The 22,110-nt window shown below is 39.9% G+C and overlaps 1 protein-coding gene across 4 annotated transcripts in view; it reads right to left on the bottom strand.

The window, feature by feature from the left end:
* Window positions 1-22,110, bottom strand: part of KCNMB2 (potassium calcium-activated channel subfamily M regulatory beta subunit 2) — a 286,689-nt gene that overhangs the window by 208,588 nt on the left and 55,991 nt on the right. The window contains exon 2 of one of the 4 annotated variants that reach the window (XM_043875414.1): window positions 17,721-17,826. The exons of the other annotated variants lie outside the window; for them this stretch is intronic. Within the exon in view, the coding sequence (XP_043731349.1) occupies window positions 17,721-17,740 (20 nt within the window). The 5' untranslated portion in view covers window positions 17,741-17,826. The remainder of the gene's footprint in view (window positions 1-17,720; window positions 17,827-22,110) is intronic. 4 annotated transcript variants of the gene reach the window in all.

Here is a 22,110-nt window from a genome sequence, read left to right as displayed (position 1 = left end):
AATAAGCCCTCCAGGGGGCTTTGGTGGTGACTGGTGTGAGAGCCTCACCAGCTCCATTGTCCAAGTCACTTCACGTTTATCCTACTGAACTACTTACTGTCATTTACTCACCACACCAGCCTCTCTACAACCACAGGGCCTTTGTACATGCTACTTCCTCCTCCTCTTCCCCTGGCTGACTCCTCATCCCTCGGGCTCTAGTGAGGTGCTGCATCCCTGGGAGGGCCTCCCCCAGTACCCAGAGCTCAAGCAGGGGCTTGTCATCAGTGTCCCACAGGGTTCCAACGTAGACTTTTCCTTGACCCTTCATTGTCATAATTGCTGGTTACTTTCCTGTCACATCCTCTAGTAACTCCCTAAGGATTTGGATCACGTTTGTTCTATTCACGAAAGCTTTTCCATTAATTAGGCCTATTTCAGGTAAATAGTGGGTGATCTACAGAAAACAAGGTTTGGACAAATGATTCTACCTTGAAGCATGTTTCATTCTGGCTTCATGTTGCCCTATGGCTACACATTGAACCTATTTCAGATGGGCTAAACCTGCTTTTTGCCCTGTACTCTAGGCCTCTGCCAGGCTTCCATGGTGGTTCAGATAGTAAAGAATCTGTCTTCAATGCAGGAGAACTGGGTTTAATCCCTGGGTCAGGAAGATCCCCTGGAGAAGGAAATGGTTACTCACTCCAGTATTCTTGCTTGGAGAATCCCATGGACAGAGGAGCCTGGCAGGCTATAGTCCAAGGGGTCACAAAGAGTCAGACATGACTGAATAGCTAACACTTCCACTCCCAGGCCTCTGCCATTTCAGCTAATGCATCTGAGCTGGTGACTAGGATATTATCCTTGATCCTTCCTTCTCACACCCTCCTTCTCCAACCAGACCAAGACACACAGTAGGCCTGGTGAGGAAAAGTTATACAGAAGTCTGTTGTCAATTATAGAGAGGCCTAACAATTCAGTCTGGCAGAATTCAAGTAGCTTCAAGTCAGTTACTCACCTCTATTCTTTGCCAGGGCTACTCAAGGTGGGCAGGCAATTACTGGCCAGATATTTGCATAATGGCTTCCTTTTGTTGCCTTTGTTCTTTTCTGTTCTCAACTAATTGCTTGCTAGTGCCACTGTCAGTTCTCTGCTGCTGATAGGAACTTTCTCTACTGATGTGTAAATTTTAGGCAAAGGCTAAATTGACCAGAGCTGCTGTCCTGTGGTTCCTCCTCTCCCCCTTGCTCCCTCTCTCTGTCCAAGGCAGCAAGTTACCCCCTCTTCAATTTTTCAATAAATTCTTAGGTAGAACTTTATTTTGTAAAATAGATACAGCTGCTTTTTATAAGGATACATTTATTTCCCAATGTGCAGCTTTAACTTATTAAAAGTCAATGTATTCCTCAAAAGAGTAAAAATAGAATTACCATATAATCCTGCAATCCCACTTCAGGATATATATCCCAAAGAACTGAAAAGGGATATCTTCATGTTCGAAGCAGCACTGTTTACAGTAGACAAGAGGTGAAAGCAACCCAGATGCCCATTGACAGACAAATGGATGACAAAATGTTTATGTATGTGTATATTATTATTCAGCCTTAACAAGAAAGGTAATTCTGACATATGCTGTAACATGAGTAAACCTCAAGGACATTATGTTAAGTGAAATAGTCTAGATGCAAGAGGGCTAATTTTGTAGATAACACTTTAATGAGATATCCAGAGTAGCCAAGCTCATAGAAAGAGATAGCGTGGTGGTTGCCAGGGGATGGAGTTGTCGTTTAATGGGACTAGAGTGTCAGTTGCAAAATGAAAAAGCTCCAGAGACTGGTTGCACAACAATGAGAATATACTTAACATCACTAAATTGTACACTGAAAAATGGTTAAAATGGTAAATTTTATTTATATGTATTTTGGCACAACTTAAAAAGAAAGTAAACATATAAGAAAAAAAGTCAACATATGATAAAGAGTTTGAGGAACACAAATATTTGAAATTTGGGGGAGTTCCCTGATGGCCTAGTGGTTAGGACTCTGGCTTTCACTGCCATGGCCTGGGTTCAATCCCTGGTTGGAGAACTGAGATCCCACAAGCCACATGACAGCCAAAAAGAAAAAAAAAGGAAATTTGGGGTCATGGGTGGCCATTCATTTTTAACATGCGTTGTGTGTTCTGGTTTGGTTGTATAGCATTAAAAAAGTCCTGTAGCCTGGTGATGTTTTCCTTCACCCCCTCACCTTTTTAAAAAAAAACAAAAAACAAAAAAACAGCTTGCCATATAATCCCAGGCTGTTCACCTATTAAAGATCTCAGAAATTATATTGAATCATAGACTGCCTTGGGTAGTACAGTCATTGATCCCTCCAATCCAAGAACATGGTTTATCTTTCTATGTTCGCGTCATCTTTGATTTCTTTCATCTGTGTCTTACAGTTTTTGGAATACAGGTCTTTTGCCTCGTTTGGTAGTTTTACTCTGAGGTTTTTTTTATTCTTTTTGACAGTAATTAAATGCTTGTTTAAAAAGTTGAAGGCAAGTGTTTTTTACCTCTTGCAGAAACTCCATACAATCTTAAAGTTGTGATGAACCATGGTTTGAACACCACTGCTCTAAGAGACTATGCTAGGTTCCTACTTGGTTTCCACCTCTCTCCATCATTTTTCCCCACATCTGCTAGACTCACCTTTCTAAAACACAGAACTGACCTTAACATTTCTCTGCTCAAACATTCTCAGCATAACTTTATCCCTGTAGTGTGGTGCTCAGCTCCAGCTACACCTGGTTAGCATTGAAAATCGCTTCTTCAAGACCTTCCCCAAATCCAACAATTCAAATCTCTTAGAATGGGGTCTGAGTATATTTCAGAAGCTCCTCTAGTGTGAGGTACAGTCAGAATTGAAAAGAACTGACTTAGAGGAAAGTGTACACTCTCCTTAACACACCTCACAAGACCCTCTTTCCTCAGTGCTTAACCTCAACATAGCCTTGAATATCTCAGATCAAATGAGATTCCTTGGGCACATGCTCACTGTACCCCATCTCTCTGTTCATGATGCTCCCTCTGGCTCTAGCCTTTTCCATTCTATCCCCTGACAGATTGACAATACACGTTTAAAACACAGTTCATATATCACCAGTTTCATTTTGTCCCTTCCTTTACCCCTTCCCCTTTTCTCTCTTCTGATCAATGAACAAACTACTGTAATCATAGCTTTTTCTTTTCATCTCTGCCTCACCAGCTGCTTGGCTTATTATTGATGTGTATCCCCTGTATAAGTTTCCTTACTTGAATGAATGAATGAACAAATGAATGAATGAAGAGAACATCTATCAGATCCCTAAGAAGACTGATCACTTTACCTCTGTTTAACAATTTATATCCTGTAATGCTTTTATGAATGTTAATTATCTATAATTTGCCTCTCAGAAAAGTGCCCATAAGTAGTTATCACTTGACTGTGCTCTAATGCAGAGTCCTGTGTAAATCCCAATTTCAGCTCACCAAACCCTTTTTTACCTGGAACTGTTCTCTGGGTTCAGATGAAGAGTGTAGCTAAAAGGTCAGATAATCTGTGCTCATGACTGTGTACTCTGGAGAGATTTTGAGGCTGGTGTCAGACTCTAATTAAAAACTTGAGGTCTTTATATTTCTACAGATTTCTTGTCATCAAACTACCATCCCTTTAGAATTTAGGCGTCTGAGTTCTTGTTAAGGCTTCATGATTTGATTTTCCTGTCATTCCCTTTCCACCCAGATTTTAACTTTGGAAAATTGCAGAGTCAACACAAAAGAGAGGATTGCAGTCAGGGAGATTATCTATAGGGCCAGTTAGAATAGCTCAGGCAGAGAGGGAGAGATGAAAACCAGTGTTGAAATACCTTAGCCATAGCCATGTAAAACAGAATCATGGCAGTCCAGAAAATGAATTTATTCAAATAAATTTACGTGAAATTCCTGACACGGTAGTATCCTAGTGCCTCCAGTATTTCTGCTTCGGGAGTCTCAAGGCGATTCATGGTGAATGGTGTGTTTGTTTTATCACTGTGTCGGGAACAGAAATGACAATGTGACTTTGTCCCCACTTTCATGCTTTGCATGTCAATTTTATTTCAGTCAAAACTTTCCCTTTGATTATTCAGCGTGCCTGACTGTGCAAACTCAGAGCCATGCTCATTTCGTGAGGAATGAAGCTGGAGAGAGGCAAGTGGCTTTCAGATGCCTGCATACTTTTCCCAGTAATGTGTCCTAAGGGTCATTTTCTCCTTTGTAATGATGATATTGGAAATAAACTTTAAACTAGACGTTAATGGAATGGTTATTGAGCTGCACATTGTGTACCTTTGTACCTATTAACATCACAATCAACAGAACATTCCAGAGTGCCCTGTAATCATAAGTGATTCAGCAGGCAATGATTTCCACCTGGCTGAGGAGCTCCTTTATGATGTGATAAAAGTGCATTATGGGCAAAGAGCATGAGAATGTCAGCTAGTGACTTAAACTCCTCCCCATGATGCCCATCTAAGGCAGGTAGCTTGAGCCTGTGTGACTAACCCTGTTTCTTTAATACATGCCCCCATGATGTCTGGCGTCTGTGTAGAGAGTAACAGCAGGCACACTTGGGAAGACTGAGCCCCACGATAGGAACCCCACTGACCCTCTTCTCTCCTTTCCAGCCATATGCCACACAGAAACCTTGGCTTAGAGCAAACAATGGGATGGAGGTGTTAACTGAACAAGCTTCTGTTATAAATCATTTCCTTTGATTTTAGTACAGATTTATGGGAGCTGTTTGAGAAACAGATTGGAGCCTGACACAAAATTGAATTTTCTGTCTTTTAGACATATGGAAGCTCCTTTCAGTCTGGCTGTTGTAAAGATGCTTGGTTCATTCCTGGACTTCACCAATTCGAACAAAAGTTTTAACATCCCCCAAGGTGGTGGTAGTGGGGATGTGGAGATAAAGAAGGGAGAAGATCATGGAAAATTTTGTTGGATTGTTTAAGGCAGAATCAAGAAGCAATTAACCTAATCCAGAGGGCAAAAATAGATCGAATTTAGACTGTGTTGATGTTGTCTTACGGAGAATGAAACAGGGTTCTAATAAGAGGAGAAAGTAGTGCAGAGTTACGAGTTAAGAGAGAGTTTGGATTTTCAGGTAATGAGGACTCAGATTCACATCTTAATTCTTCCAATTAACAGCAGCTATCAGAGTGTAGGAGTTTGGTCATGTCATTCTGAGTTTGTTTCCTCATTTGTAAAATACTGTCTTTCTGCTTAGGACTGTCATGCAACATAGATAACATGGGTAAGGGCTAAGGGTGTAGCAAGTGTAAAAGCAGTGGTTTATGCTCTTGTTCTGCATTGTCATTGAGGAGTTGTTAAAATAGGTCATCTGTATCTGGATGCGGTGGGGAATGTATAGGTAGGACTTAGAAACTTAGTTCCTAAAGGGAAAGTGTCCAAGATGGGAGGCTAATGCTGGAGAGACATCAGATCTGAGTAGGGGACAGATGTATGTTTCGGCGTCTGAAGGTTCAAATCCAAGCATGAAGGAGGCAAAGGCTGACAGGAGTGAGGTGGTTAAGTGGTTAGTGAATTCAGACACGTTTCAGGGTCACTATTCTCCTTCGCAGCTGTTTGGGAAGCCTGGGATCCTATGCCTGAGGGTGTTTCAGGTGATTCAACCCAGTTCCAAGACATATGCAGAGCAACTGAGCTGCTAAATGGTATCTACTGAAGACCAGTTATTTTGTCTTTTCTATGAAATAGAAGTGGGATCATGCCTCTTCCCACCCTGTGAAAGTTTTACTGGGCTGCAGCTAAGGATGGGGCAGACCTTGAGGTCCTCGTGAAGGTGACATGCAGAATGGAGTGGGGCACTCATTGGACCACCAGGATTCAAGCCAGGAAGACTCACTCATCTAAGCACACAAATGCCTTTGCCTCCTGAGCCCGAGTTTGTTCATATTTAAGTAGGGGACAATATTGCCCATATGCCAAACGTATGGGTGTCATGAGACTCAAAGTCAGAGGTGATGAAGATAAAGCACATTGTAAACTGGAAACCATCATGTGAGGATGTGAGGAATTTTTAATGTGCTCGAACATCTCTTGTAGCTGTGGTGAAAGTGAAGTGAAAGTGATAGTCACTCAGTCGTGTCCTACTCTTTGTGACCCATGGACTGTAGCCCTGCAAGCTTCTCTGTCCATGGGATTCTCCAGGCAAGAATACTGGAATAGGTTGCCATTTCCTCCTCCAGGATATCTTCCTGACCCAGGGATTGAACCCGGGTCTGCTTCATTGGAGACAGATTCTTTACACTAGGAAGCTGCGATATCCACATGTAAAACTCGACAGCCTCATCATATTGATATATTGATTTGTTTCTTTTTGCAAATATATGGCCACTAAAGTACAGAATAAGAAGACATCAGTAATTCAATATATTTAAAAAGATATTTGTATTCACTACACCTGTATTCATTAGTAGTATATTCTAGAAAATGAGAGTTGCCAACAAATTTTCCATTAGAGAAGAAGGTAAAGAATGAAATCCTGTGAATGTTACTGATATGAGACTTTTATACTCTTTACTTTTCTCTGCATCTTGGCATCTCAATCAGTATAACTCATTCATTCACTTATTCATTCATCTCACTTTTTCAGTGTTTTTATGTGCTGACATTCCTTTCTTATATTTATCTATATTCACTAATAAATAATGTATGTTGACAACTTCCAAATTAATTTCTTTAGATACACCCCCCCACCTTATTTTCCAGACTCGTACATCCAACTGCCTATAGTACATTCCCACTTGGCTGTCTTATAGCCACCTCAAATTCAGCACCCTCAAGACTGAACTTCTAATTTTGCTACCATTCCCTGCAAATGTGTTGCACTTGTTATGTTTCAAAAAATGAATACTCCATTTTCCAACTGCTCTGAAATTTGGGGATCATCTTTGATTTCTTCCTTTTGCCACACTCTACATGAATTCATCAGCAAATACTAGGCTCTAGTCTCACAATATATCAAGTCTGATAACTTTCCACTATCTCCACTGTTTCTACACTAATTTCTTGTTCCAATTAGTGTAATTCTTCCTAAGTGATTTCTCTGTTTCCGCTGTTATCACATTTCCCCACTCCCGCTGACCATTCTCACCACAGCAGCCAGAGTGAACTCAGTGTTAAAATACAAAACAGATGATGCTACTTTTTTGCTATAATCCTTCCAATGACACTCCATCTCACTCTACATATAAGATGCTATGTGATCTTCTCTATTTCCTATCTCCCAACTTATCTCCTAATAGTCTTCCCCTTGCATACTTTGCTCTGGTCTCAGTGGTCTTCCTACTATTGATCAAACATGCCAGGCATATTGGGTACATAAGGAGGAGAGAATCCCAGAAGGAGGGAACAGCATCTTCAAATTCATAGTTATCTAAGAACTTAGCATGATTGTAATTTCAGTGCCTCTAGGGATAACCTGTACAAAAGATATAGGCTTAGCCAGGAAATGAATGGTCCAGCATGTCATGTTTATCCCAACAGTGAATGAGTAGCCCATAAAGAGTTTTAGGCAGAAGAATGACAATCAGATTTACATTTGAGAAGTTTAGAGAGGAAGATGTATTGAGACGGGGTAACCCCTTGGAAGGACATGGCAATGGCACAGGCATTGGTACAGTGGGTCTATGACTGGGACACTGGAAAAAGAAGATGATTAAAAGTATTTCAGGAAGTAGACCATGACACACTATGGACATGGAATAACTATTGGTCAAAATCAATAAAAGTTTGTCACCATCTAGTTTTAGAGAAAATATCAGAGGGGAAATTCAGATCAGTGACTAAAAAAAAACAAAAAACCTACTTAGAAACAAGTTCAGAAACCTTAACTGATCCAATAATAATGCAGACTTATAAAGGACCAAATCATGTCTTTTGATGGGGTATTCCCTGTCTAGACTCTACAGTATCTTTTAAATTTGAATTTCAAGACGTCTCATTTGATGGTCTCTCTAGGAATCAAGTGATATATGAATTTTTTATGTGAAAGTCGTTCAGTTGTGTCTGACTATTTGTGACCCCATGTACTATACAGCTCATGGAATTCTCTAGGTCAGAATACTGGAGTGGGTAGCCTTTCCCTTCTCCAGAGGATCTTCCCAACCCAGGGATCAAACCCAGGTCTCCTGCACTGCAGGTGGATTCTTTCCCAGCTGAGCCACAAGGGAAGCATTTTCACTTACTTTATTAGATACTTTCCTATTTCTGAAACTTGTTCCCAGAGGTATCATTTTCTATTTCACACATCATAAATATGTACATAAATATTTAAAAAGCTTCTGTATATCCAGGTTGAATATGTGCAATTTAATGGCTATTAGCTCTAACTGAAAAGTACCTAAAGTAATAAGCTGCTCTGGCCTTTAAGCATATGTTCAGTTCAGCTGCATCTGACTTTTTGTGACCCCATGGACTGCAGCACACCTGTCCATCACCAACGCCCGGAGTTTACTCAGACTCATGTCCATTGAGTCGGTAATGCCATCCAGCCATCTCATCCTCTGTCGTCCCCTTCTCCTCCCACTTTCAATCATTCCCAGCATCAGGGTCTGAAGAACCGAATGAGTCGGTTCTTCTCATCAGGTGGCCAAAGTATTGGAGTTTCAGCTTCAGCATCAGTCCTTCCAGTGAATATTCAGGACTGATTTTCTTTAGGATGGATTGGTTGGATCTCCTTGCTGTCCAAGGGACTCTCAAGAGTCTTTTCCAACACCACAGTTAAAAAGCATCAATCCTTCAGCATTCAGCTTTCTTTCTAACTTTCTTTCTAACTGTCCAGCTCTTGCATCCATATATGACTACTGGAAACACCAGAGCTTTGACTAGACTTACCTTTGTTGGCAAAGCAATGTCTTTGCTTTCTGATATGCTGTCTAGGTTGGTCACAACTTTTCTTCCAAGGAGCAAGCGTCTTTTAACTTTATGGCTGCAATCACCATCTACAGTGATTTTGGAGCCCAAAAAAATAAAGTCTGTAACTATTTCCACTGTTTCCCCATCTATTTGCCATGAAGTGATGGGACCAGACACCATGATCTTAGTTTTCTGAATGTTGAGTTTTAAGCCAACTTTTTCACTCTCCTCTTTCACTTTCAAGAGGCTCTTTAGGTCTTCTTCATTTTCTGCCATAAGGGTGGTGTCATCTGCATATCTGAGGTTATTGATATTTCTCCTGGCAATCTTGATTCCAGCTTGTGCTTCATCCAGCCCAGCATTTCTCATGATGTACTCTGCATAAAAATTAAATAAGCAGGGTGACAATATATAGCCTTGATGTACTCCTTGCCCAATTTGGAACCAGTCTGTTGTTCCATGTCCAGTTCTAACTGTTGCTTCCTGACCTGCATACAGATTTCTCAGGAGGCAGGTCAAGTGGTCTGGCATTCCCATCTGTTAAGAATTTTCCACAGTTTGTTGTGATCCACATAGTCAAAGGCTTTGGCATAGTCAATAAAGCAAAAGTAGATGTTTTTCTGGAGCTCTCTTGCTTTTTCGATGATCCAATGAATGTTAGCAATTTGATCTCTGGTTCGTCTGCCTTTTCTATATACAGCTTGAATATCTAGAATTTTGAGGTTCACATACTGTTGAAGCATGGTTTGGAGAATTTTGAGCATTACTTTACTGGCGTGTGAGATGAGTGCAATTGTATGGTAGTTTGAGCATTCTTTGGCATTGCCTTTCTTTGGGATTGGAATGAAAACAGACCTTTTCCAGTCCTGTGGCCACTGCTGAGTTCTCCAAATTTGCTGGGATATTGAGTGCAGCACTTTCACAGCATCATCTTTTAGGATTTGAAATAGCTCAACTGAAATTCCATTACCTATACTAGCTTTGTTTGTAGTGATGTTTCCTAAGGCCCACTTGACTTCACATTCCAGGATGTCTGGGTCTAGGTGGGTGATCACACCATCATGATTATCTGCATCATGAAGATCTTTTTTGTATAGATCTTCAGTTTATTCTTGCCACCTTTTCTTAATATCTTCTGCTTCTGTTAGGTCAATACCGTTTCTGTCCTTTATTGTGCCCATCTTTGCATGAAATGTTCCTTTGGTATCTCTAATTTTCTTGAAGAGATCCCAAATATTAACAGCATCAAGAGTAGCATGTTTGAATTGGCAGGGACCTTAGAGATACTCTGCAGAACTTCCACCTCAACCCTACTCCACTGTCCTTAATTCATTAAAAACTTAAATTAAATGGCCAGGGGACTTGCCAACCTCATACCTTATGGGCCAAAACATTTGAAATATACAAATATACATTTGTATTTGGAAAAACAAATATTCTGAGGCCATATTACAGCAAAAGAATCACACATAAAGTAAAAGAACTTTACTGTGCTTTAGAAGCCCCAGAAAGCATGCTAACAATATAGTTTCTTCTTGCAGAGGTTCTGATCCACCATAAACCACCACTTTTCTAAAGTACCTCTCTACCATGATACTAATATAGATGGTCTATGTACCACAATTTGGGAATGACTTAAGTGAAACAAAATATGTAGGCATGAACAATGAGTCTGCCCAAAAAAAGGAAAAAAAAGCATATAGATTACAGATAGACTATAGTATTTCCCAGATCTTAGGCTGACAAACATTGCACTTTTTAAAAAGTTCTTCCCTACTAAATGTCTGTTTTTATGAAAAATACAGACTATCATGGAATATTTCATGGCTGATGCCAGCATAACATGATAATTATAAACCCAACCATCCCTTTCTAGCAATTTGAGCATCAAGTTCTCCTAATTTTGATGCATTTCACATCTGTATCATTTCTTAGGAGAGTCTGAGATAAACATAAACATTAAATGATGTCTGTGTCCTCAGTGAACGTCTGTCTAGGAAACCAGATGTGATCATTTCTTTGGGGGAGTCAGAGGCTCATCAGCATTACCTTTGTATTCCACTTAGAACTCCTGGTTTTCCAGAGTCTGAAATAATGCGGTCAAACCATGCCTTTGGAAATGGCTTTACTTGAGGGCTAGGCTGTGATCACACATTATGTAGCCTGAATCAGATCTATAGCTGCTGGTGTGATTAAGATAATTCAGAGCCTTCATAAATATGGCCAGTGAAAGCAAAAGGTTAAAAAAAAAAAAAGTCTTCTAGAATACAATATATGCTACAGATGTGATGGTGACACACTCTCTTGGTCTTGCACAGAAATATACAAACTTCAATTGGGTTATTATTTCAAAAAAATCACGTAGGGCTGAAACAGACTTTAGGAATAATGTAATCCAGTAATTTTTACAAAAAACATTTATCTGCAGAATCTTTTTTCAAGCAGAGTTTATATAGAATTCCCAAATATAAAAAGATAAAGGCAGAATTGCTTTGAATGAAGCTAGGACATTGGGAAAGATTAGGTCTGATTTTGTCAGCCTGTCGACTGTTACCTGATCATGTACATCAGAGCCCCGGGTGTCTCAGGAAAGCACTGGTTGAGTCCATGCCTTCATTTTTGAGAGTAATGATTATGACCAAAGAAGTTAAAGGGTTTGCCTATAGCAGGGAATGGGTGATGCCTTAAAGTCAAACTTAGAACCCAGGTACCAGCATTCTCCTCCTGAGGCCAAGCTGCCCTTCAGCCCTTGATACAGACATTGAATTATAGTTGATTCTTGAAAGCAGGGGTTGGAACTGTGGTGGATCCACTTATCTGTGGGTATTTTTCAATAGTAAATATGATACTATTAATACATGGTCCATGGTTGATTGAACCTGGGAGTGTGGAGCAACCTCAGATAAGGAAGGCTGACTATAAGGTACATGTGAGTCCAAGGGTCTACTGTATAAATGCATGCTGGGTGGCCTCTCTGTACTAGTCATGGGAAGCTCTGGTTGAGGGCTGCTTTCTTCATAGTGAGTTTCCTTGGGAAAATTGGTCTAAAGCAAGGAGGATATGGAATGCTTCCTCCCCCAAGGGAGGTCCAGGGCTGAGCACAGGAAACATTGTTGGAGGAGGCAGAGTTCATAAGCTCCATTTGCATACCTTAGAGCTCCCTGGGTAGAGCTGATGGTTCTAGAAAAGAAGTGAGCGCTGAAGAAGGGAAAGCAGTGAAATCCTGGCAATCATGCAATTCAAAGAATAAAATTAAAGTTAAAAAGTCTCATCAAAAAGGGATTTATGAGACATCAGGCTCTTCTCCATTCTAGACCATACCACTTTTTAATGTTTCTGTTAGGTAGTTAGAATAGAAAACAGGAGTCCAAAATGGCGGTGGCTAAAAGACAAGGTCTCCCCTGGTGGCTCAGGCAGTAAAGCGTCTGTCTACAATGCGGGGGACCCGGGTTCGATCTCTGGGCTGGGAAGATCCCCTGGAGAAGGGAATGGCAACCCACTCCAGTACTACTGCCTGGAAAATCCCATGGACAGAGAAGGCTGGTAGGCTACAGTCCATGGGCTCGAAAAGAGTCTGACACGACTGAGCGACTTCACTCACTTCACTCAAAAGACAAGGAAGGGAAAAGCCCGTGAAAATAGAACAAAGGAAAGTCAAATGAAGGTCCGAGGACCTGAGTGAAGACCTCAGGTAGAACAAACAGCACTCCTGGCTAAACCCAATTTGCATAGGGCAGGCCCAGGAGGAGGAAAAAACATATAAAAGGAGGAGCCAAAGCGCTTTCTCTCCCACTCTCCCCCGCGGGCATGTGCTCTCTCTCTCTCTCTCTCTCTCTCTCTCTCCCTACCCCCCCCTGCCGCATGCTGTGGTGCTCTTCTCTTTGCATCTTTGGGTCAACATGCCCTCATGCCTCAAAGATGGGTTTTCCTGCTATTATCTAAATAAAATAGAGCTGTAACACTGATTTGTCTAAGAGCTATAACACGGTCCATTCGAGACCTGAGAGCTATAACACGGTCTGTCCAAGACTCAAGAGCTGTGACATGCCGAGGGCTTTAACGTCCGTCACTCCAAATCTCTGGTGTGACGAGACAAGAACCGAGGAGCATAAACTCACCTGACAGTTCCTAGGCAAAATTTTGAAGTAATTTACTTTCAGTTACTAATCTTATGTTCTTTGTTTTATAGTGACTCATGGAACATCATAGAAATCTGGCAATAAAGTTAATAGATATGCTTTTTCTTTCATTCAAATAGGGACTAGGAAATCTCCCCTGTTTTGGGGAAAAATGTGTATGAGTCCTGCTCCAAAATTTTAAGTGTAGTGTGGGTTTAACTTTATTTTAAAGCATAATTAAAGCATTAGATGAAAGTAGGGTGTCTGAAAGTTTGCACATCAGAATCAGACTTCTGGGCTTGAGTATTGTTTTTACCAATACAAGCTGTGTGACTCTGGGCAAGTTACTCAACTACTCTGTGCCTTAATTTCAACTGTAGATGGGAGATAACAGTGCTTACTTCATGGTGTTGTTGTGAGAATTAAACAAGTTAATGCACAAAGCTCTTGCTGAAGTGCCTGGCATGTAGAAAGTTCTCACTAAATGTCAGCTCTTATGTCTAAGTAGTGGGACAGTGGGCAACTCTTTTAATTTTCCAAAACAAATTTTCATGTGATTATGTTATCTGTTTTGTTATGACAGAAACTAAAGTTATAGATATAAAACATAGAAAAGTATCCCTTTTTGAAATTGAAAATTTGAAAACTCCTCTTTTTCTTAAACCCAATGTCAACCAAATTAATGTTCATAATTAATTAATTATGTAGCATAATGAGTAGCATAATGTGTTTACTACAAGGGGGAGAAAAGAGAGGAGGGACAAAAGGACAAATAAAATTGTCACACAAACTCTTCTTGAAAAATCCATTCTCCCTTCTTTCCTCCCATCTGTCATTATGACCTAGCACTAAACAAGAGAGAGAGAAGAGGAAGAAAGAAAATGGGTAGATGTAATTTCTCTGTGAAAACTTCCTAAATCTCAATCATTTTAATCTCATGCCAAGCCTTTCATCTCACTGTCACTGTTTTGGGCCAGTCATTTTTAGTGCGCTGATATGCAAACAGATCTGACTTGATCCCATCTCTTTGTGGCTTTAGCTAAGAAGGTCATTAGAAAGATTCGCAGCTCAAAACAAACAATTCAAAGTGTTTGGAATTTCTTTAGGCCTCTTGATTTAGAGAATGGCAGAATGAAGTTCTGAGCCCAAGCTTTCGCCTTGCCCTGCTATTTCAATCAGTTAACCAGCAAGTGCTTATTGAATGCCTATTGGAATGTTCTGAGATGACTGGCTCAGACCCTTCTAGATGGCCTCACACAGACCCTTTACAGATGCAAATGGGTCCTGGCTGGGTTAGCTGAAAGAGCTGGGTCTGAGCTCTGGAATGTACAGGCCACCTCTGAGCCATCACCATGGTCCATCTGGAAAGAGACGGGGTAGCTCTGTGGGGCGTAGAGACAGTATCCCTTTGGATCAGCACAGGCTTCTGAGTGTGAATGTAGCCTTGGGTGGAACCAAGTGTATGGGCAAAATTGAGTAACTTTTAGTGCTTCTGTCAGAAATCTGGGGTCTGGAAATCTGCTTACCTGACTGGAGGGCTTGGAAGATGAAAGCTGAGCTGTTGAAATGTTGGAGTAAAAACCTATTACATGTGTTTCATAATGAGCTTATATTTTAAATAATTTTATTTTTAGGTAAATATTTATCTTTCTTCTAAAGTACCTTTTTATTCTGCAGGAGATGGTTAAAAATCCCGACCTAATAAGTATTTAGTGTTTGATGTCAGCCCAAGAGGGAATCATTTTACTCACATAGACTCTGTGTGGTCATCAATAGTTGTATGACCTGAACAATTATTAGCTGTTGAGCTCTTTTTTTGTGCCAGGCTCTGTGCCACATGTTTTGTATCCATTATCTCATAAATTACTTGTGACAGCACTTTGCATAGATGCTTGTGTTTTCTCCATGAGGAGCCTGAGGTTTAGAGGAGTGCAGTAATGACCTAAGGTCCTCTAAGTAGTGTGATGATGCTGGGTTGCTGAGCCTCAGCGTCTTCAATTATAGCTACCTCCCAGGGTGCTTACCATGAATAAATGAAGATGTATACACACATACACATACACACACACATGATATACAGATATGTAAAGTAAAATTATAAATTCTAAAATTAAATATATGTACTCACACACTTATGTTTGTGTGTTTCTTGTACATAATAAACATTTAATACATAACATTATTTTTAACAAGGATCCCTTTCTACAAAGACCAAAATTTTGTTTTTATAAAGTCATATGTGGTGAGAAGTAAATGAAGAGACTTTATTTGTGATTTGTTAACATACTCCACTGACAGAGTTCTAGTTACTTTCTGCCATCTCCCTGCTCAGTTTCCTGAAAATCATTCAGCCCATTAGTTAAATGATTTATTTGTTGATAAAGCTCTTTAGTTTTTAACCTCAGGTGGTAGTGGCCGGGCTTTAAACCTCTCATTCAGCTTCCAGTGGGAGTGAGACCCCTTTCTGTCCAGGTGCCTTTCCCTGCTAATGCTGTGTGTCCTTAGAGGCAGGGACTGAAATCTGGTTGGGAATACTTTCCTGCCCGAGCAGGTGCTCTGCCAGCTGCTATCTCCTAGCGGGTCAGGTAAACTCCCCTGACACCTCCCACAGAAAGCTAACTGGAAAATATGGTCAACCCACCAAATTCTGTTTATTAAGGGAGAAAGCGCCTTGGACCCCAGGGCTCCTTCTTCTGCCCTCTATTTCCTAACACTTCCCAGGCTTTGGCTCAGCCTGGGATAGTTCATCTCTGCTGGAAAATTTACTAGGAGTAATCTGTCAAGAATGGTTAAAAATTTTCCCTGCTGCTGCTGCTAAGTCGCTTTAGTTGTGTCCGACTCTGTGTGACCCCATAGACGGCAGCCCACCAGGCTCCTCCATCCCTAGGATTCTCCAGGCAAGAATACTGGAGTGGGTTGCCATTTCCTTCTCCAAAAATTTTCCCTAGTAGACAGAAAAAATACTGCAATATCCCCAGAAATTAACACCCATACAGGATCAGTAGAAGAAAAGATAAACAGACCAATGGAGCAAAATAGGATACAAATTCTATATATCCTGTATATACAAAGACAAATATCCTTCATCCCAATATTATGTTTATATAATAATCATGGCATTTCAAATCAGTAAGGAAGAAGAGACTATTTTATTATACCCATTTGAAAAAAAAATAATATTCCTTTTATATAATCCAAAACAAATTTTAGGTAGATTAAAATTCTAAATGCAAAAAGACAATATTGTCTTAGAAATAGTTTAGGAGAATAATTTTATAATCTTGACATCTAACCCTGAAACCATAAGGGAAATGATAAGCGGCAAAGACTGGCATATTTGACTACAAAAATTAAAAACTCTAACACAAAATATACATACAAACAGAAAATAATATTCAATAACATCTTAGCAATTGTTATCTTTTGTGAAGGTAAAGGGCATGCAATCACATATAACTTGGGCTACGAGAAAAACATTGAGAAAAAATATTTAGAGAAAATATATTTTTATCTACCTACCTGAAAAAAAAATAGGATAAGATCTTTAGCCACCTTTACCTTGTATCGATTTTACCTTTTATCAGCCCTCTACTTATCTTATTAGTAGAGATTATTATTGTGATCTTTGGTTACATGATTCTAGAAACTCCTGCCTTCCCCTCATCTTCTGAGAAAGACCATAACATAAGAGCCTGCCTTCGAAAACTGACTGTTAAAGACCCAGGATTTATTTTAAGCTGAAATAAAATGTTGACTAAAATAGTACATCCTTAGCCTTCCTGTTTGACCTATAGCCACAGTCATTATCTTTTTTTCTGTCCAATGACATACCACAAAATTCTGTTTTGATTTGGATCTCTGCAGATCTTTGCAGCCGGAAATTATTTACAACTCCTGTTTAGGGCCGGAGAAAGTCAGCGTGGGAAGGAAAGTTAGAATTCATATAGTCAGACCCCCATTCCACACTTGAATTCCCTCCACAGAATCCCCTCTTGCTCCAGTAATGTGCCCATGCCAGTTACCCCAGTCTCTGCGAACGAGGCAAAGAGCATGGAGCAGAGAAACAGCAGGAAAAGGAGCTGTGGCAGTCCTCACACCTTAAAACCTCACTGGTTTATACGCCACTCTACCCACATAGAAAACACAAAAGGAAATGAAAGCTTGCGTTATAAAAGGCGTTACTTTCCGGATGGGACCTCTGTAAGTAAGAAACTTACACACAGTGTGGAACATTTATGAGAATGAATCATTCCTAAATTATCAGCTCAAATTATCATATAAATGATCGCTTTTGCTCTCTCCCAATAGTGCTAAAATCTCCAATAAAGCACTTTATACATGTTTTAAGTGAGACTACAAGTGCCCCAGAAAACTAACGTTATATTGCTTTAATAATAAAAATGCAAAATTATCAGGCAACTTTCCTCAGATGCCCAAGTCTCTAGATCAGATCCCATTTAGTCCAGCCTATGTAAGTAAGGAAAACAAGTCAGACTGAACCCTGAGTATGGTATTACATGAAGTGTCCCAGGCTTGGTTTAGTCAAAGACCCAGATCAAATTGCTGCTGGTGAAATCTGCTCCCAGTCTCTGACTGTCTCCTCTTCCTAATCCTAAAAACTCTTCCTATACGAATTTGGGTCTCTAGAAGAGAAAGTAAGTGGAAAATAATGATCCTACCTTTGATGCATGGTGGCCATGATATGGACAATTAAAAAGAAGTTCTCTAGTCTAGTGAAAAGGATGGCTAATATAATAGTTTGGATTTAAGTGATGCAGATTGGCTCTGTGGAAAAAAAAAAAAGAAATGAGCCTGAGGGGGGAAAACAGATCTTCATAAATTTCATCATGCATCATGTGGGACAAAAGAGCAACTGAAATTAGAGCTTGTACAAGTGTATTATGATAATGATGATGTTTTCATCAAGTTCTGCCAAAGTCTTAAAACCACAAACACTTTTAGAGTTGCTAATTGCATGGAGAGATAATCTGCTTTCTGTTCACTGAAATCTAGCTGAAGGAAAGAGGATCCTGCCCAGAGAGTTTTCATTTGCCCGTTAGCCTTGATCAGATGATGGATTTCCTCTGTGGACCCTTCTCATAGTCTGTCAAGAAGCGCCTTGCTGCTGAATCTGAAAATGTTGGCAGACAAACACTCCTTGTCAGAAGTACGAACAGTGATGGGTGCACACAAATGCAGTAATATAAACAGTGGCTCTGCCTCAGATGGTTTCTGTTTGTTTTTTGAGTCGAATGGAGGAAGACATTTGAAATCTTTTGCCAGTGCAAAACAACAGGTGTAATAATTAACTCGCCCTTTCATCAAGAGAGTACATTTGAGTAAGTCCTGTTTATTTTATATTAATACCATAGAAATATGACTATTTGGTCTCCAATCAAGAAATAGGGATGAGTTTTCAATACAACCTTTCGTTCTTGGAGAAGGAAGTGGGGAGAGAGGACTTATATGAGGTTGAACAGACTCTTCTGTAACATCAGAACACATATTGCTTGGGGGAAACATCTCCCACTAAGCCTGACCAATTTATCTTAGCCTATAAATGTAAGAGTTCTTTACTACTTGAACCTTGGACCAATTTCTCATTCTTGTTCAGGATTTTTACAGTGAACAATGGACTACTCTGGAGCCACTAAACTTGTCTGTTGGCTGGGATGGAAAAACTATAAGCTTACCCCTTTCATCACCTTCTTGAAGCAGAAAGGTTAACCCCCTCAGCCAGCAGGACCTCTTTGTTAGCTGCTCTTTGTGAGTTTTCTTGTAGAAGTTGGACAAGACAGAACATCACCGAATAACACTGTTTCTGGTTAAATAATTGATTTCAACCCAGGTTTTCCTGGCTGCTGAGAGCAGATGGTTTAGTCCAGAGCTGCACAGACTCCGGGTTTCCACTCTCCTCCTGCTACAGTATCCCTTTCAGACTATGAGCACAGGTGATTATAATACTATGGACTGCAGTGAATAGCCTTTTGCTGCTGCTGCTAAGTCACTTCAGTCGTGTCCGACTCTGTGAGACCCCATAGACGGCAGCCCACCAAGATCCCCTGTCCCTGGGATTCTCCAGGCAAGAACCCTGGAGTGGGTTGCCATTTCCTTCTCCAATGCATGAAAGTGCAAAATGAAAGTGAATTCGCTCAGTCGTGTCTGACTCTTAGCGACCGCATGGACTGCAACCTACCAGGCTCCTCCGTCCATGGGATTTTCCAGGCAGGAGTACTGGAGTGGGGTGCTCTTGCCTTCTCTGATGAATAGCCTTCTATGGGAGCTCAAATAAAGGAGCCGCTATCTCTGCCTTGTTTCTTCCTTTCTCTTTTAGTGTTTCAGAGTTTTCTGAGTGCTTCTGTGTGCATTGTCTCATTTGTTCCTCAGAATAGCCCTTAGAAGAGAGTAGGGTAGACAGTTTTTATGAATGAGAGTTCTGAGGCTCAGAAAGTTTAAGTAGCTTCCCAGGATTACACAGCTAGTAAATTTTAGATTTGTTGTTAGTCACTCAGTCATGTCTCACTCTTTGCAACCCCATGGACTATAGTCCGCCAGGCTCTTTGTCCATGGGATTCTCCAGATAAGAAAACTGGAGTGGGTTGCCATTTCCTTCTCCAGGGGATCTTCCCGACCCAGGAATCAAACCCAGGTCTCCCGCATTCCAGGCAAATTATTTACCATCTGAGCCACAAGGGAAGCCCTTAAATTTTAGTCTTAGGAAGGAATTTTATCTTCTACTTCCAAATTTTATCTTCTTGAGGTCATCATAGTGTAAGTTCTAATCAAAGGCAAGTCGTTATGGTTCTGACATTTTGTGACTCAGTCATATTTGAAAATAATATTCAGTTTTCTGAACTGCAACTTTATGGTCACAGAATACGACCTTCAACTACTGAATTAAGTAATATTTATCACAAGTTCTCAGCCAAAAAGAGACTGAAACTTGACATTATTGAGTTTCCTTTTTGCATTTGTGTAACTTAATTCTGGTTTAGATGAGAAAATGAGATTTAGCTAATGATTAGAATAGGATTAGCCAATGAATATAATGTAATTGCTTACATTACTTTGTGAAATGCAAATAGCAGATAGATCATATTTTAAACAGTCAATTATCCTGTCAGTATAGTAGCAATTTTTATAATAGCTTTTTTTATTTCTGAAACATGTATTTTAAAATATATTAATAACTCTAAGGCAGCCTTTTCATACATCAAGTAAATAATGTGCACTTAGTCTGTTCACTTAAAGTTCTAAACCATAAATTATACTGAACTCAAAGCACATTATTTCTGCTTCTACTGTAATAAGTTTTATGTATGGAAAATTATTCTATCTTGAAAGAGGACTAAGATCATTGAGTTCTTATTTTGTGCCCCAAATTTTATATACACCATCTCTTTCTTTTTTTTTTTAACACCATCTCTTTCAATCATAAATTTTACCAATGAAAAAAACTGAGTTTTAGAAAAGTTAAATAACTTACTGATATGCTGTGCTTAATCACTCATTCCTGTTTGACTCTTTGCAATCCCATGGACTGTAGCCTGCCTTTGTCCATGGAATTCTCAAGGCCAGAATACTGGAGTGGGTGGCCATTCCCTTCTCCAGGGGATCTTCCCAACCCAGGGATTTAACCAAGGTCTCCCACATTGCAGGTGGATTCTTTACTGTCTGAGCCACCAGGGAAATATTATAAGCATTTTTGGATTACTCAGAATTTCTAAAAAGTGGAATTGGTGATATCTACTTGGCTTGGGATTCAGTGTCCTTCCCTTCATTCTACTTTATTAATAGTAAAGATTGTGATCCCCCATATCTAAAATTGCTTTTACATGCTTGATATCATACTGGCTTTTAACCTGTTAACAATCCTGTGGAATAGGAATCTTAGCTGATTGCCATAATTTCTTACCATCACTAGAATGTCTCTGTATTGTCTTGGATTTGTGCTTCTACATGTTTGTAAGTTGATTCTTCATTGCTTATAATAACTTGTATGTACCTGTTAAGCTTGATATATTCATTTTAATCTTGGTTGGGAGGAGAACTGGTATGATGACTTAGCAGATACATGTTACTGGTGGTTATAAAATAACCCATTACTGAACTACACTACTCATTCTGTTCCTTTACTTATTGAATACCACTTCCTTATGTAACCACCCAGCCAAAATTAGCATCTCTTCTTCCCCACTTCCAGTTACTCTTCTTTAGTATTATATTATTAGTAGTATTTCTGTAGCATTTATCACCAGCTGAATTTATCTTGCTTGCTTGTTTTCTTATTTTTATTATTGTGTCTCCAAATAAGAATGAAAGCATGATAAACACAGGGACTTTTTTTTTACCAAGAAGTCTTGTTCACATTGTATCATCTAACACATGAAACAACAGGTGAAGAATGAATAAATAAATGTGTGAATGGAAGAGAAAGACCAAACAGTCATATTTTGAGCCACTTGACCCTTTCCCTTTGATCAAAGCTGATTGGACAATGGTTGGGCACCTCACTCTAGGGGAGCCCATCCTTAAGCTCCATGTGGATATTTGACATGACCTGGTATGAAAAAGGTATATGTAGGGAGGGCAGCCCTAATGTAGAGTCTGAGACCAAGTTGGATAAGGACAAGTAGAATATGAAGGAGAAATGCTCACAGAGCAGAGAGAGAAAATATATGCTGGGTAAAAAGAAAGCTCATGAGGTTCTGTAGTGAGAGGGAGAGGGGCCCTGTGAAGAGTCAAGTTAAAGGGGTGGAGGCAAAGAGTGAAGAAGTACAAGTCTTGCTGCTTAGGGCCTCAGTGCAACTGGGGTCTCCAAATTAGTTTCTGCTCCGCAGCTCTTCCTCCAGAAGGACCTGTTCTGCCTGGCATCTCTTTGGAGGGTAATGTGTATTTTCTTGATTTGTGTGCCCTCAGCAGACCTATGTTTTTACCTCTAAAAGTGTCTAATCCAGCGATCCTTCTTGATACATACTTTAGAGTGCAACCTGTTCCATTCGGCTCTTGGAAAAAAATCATCTAATATTGGACCAGAATTTTGTGGTTTCAAAGTGCTTTAATATATAT

The sequence above is a fragment of the Cervus elaphus genome, chromosome 19 (assembly GCF_910594005.1).
Source record: "Cervus elaphus chromosome 19, mCerEla1.1, whole genome shotgun sequence".
In the NCBI taxonomy this organism is placed as follows: domain Eukaryota; kingdom Metazoa; phylum Chordata; class Mammalia; order Artiodactyla; family Cervidae; genus Cervus; species Cervus elaphus.
This window is presented reverse-complemented; position numbering and strand designations above follow the sequence as displayed.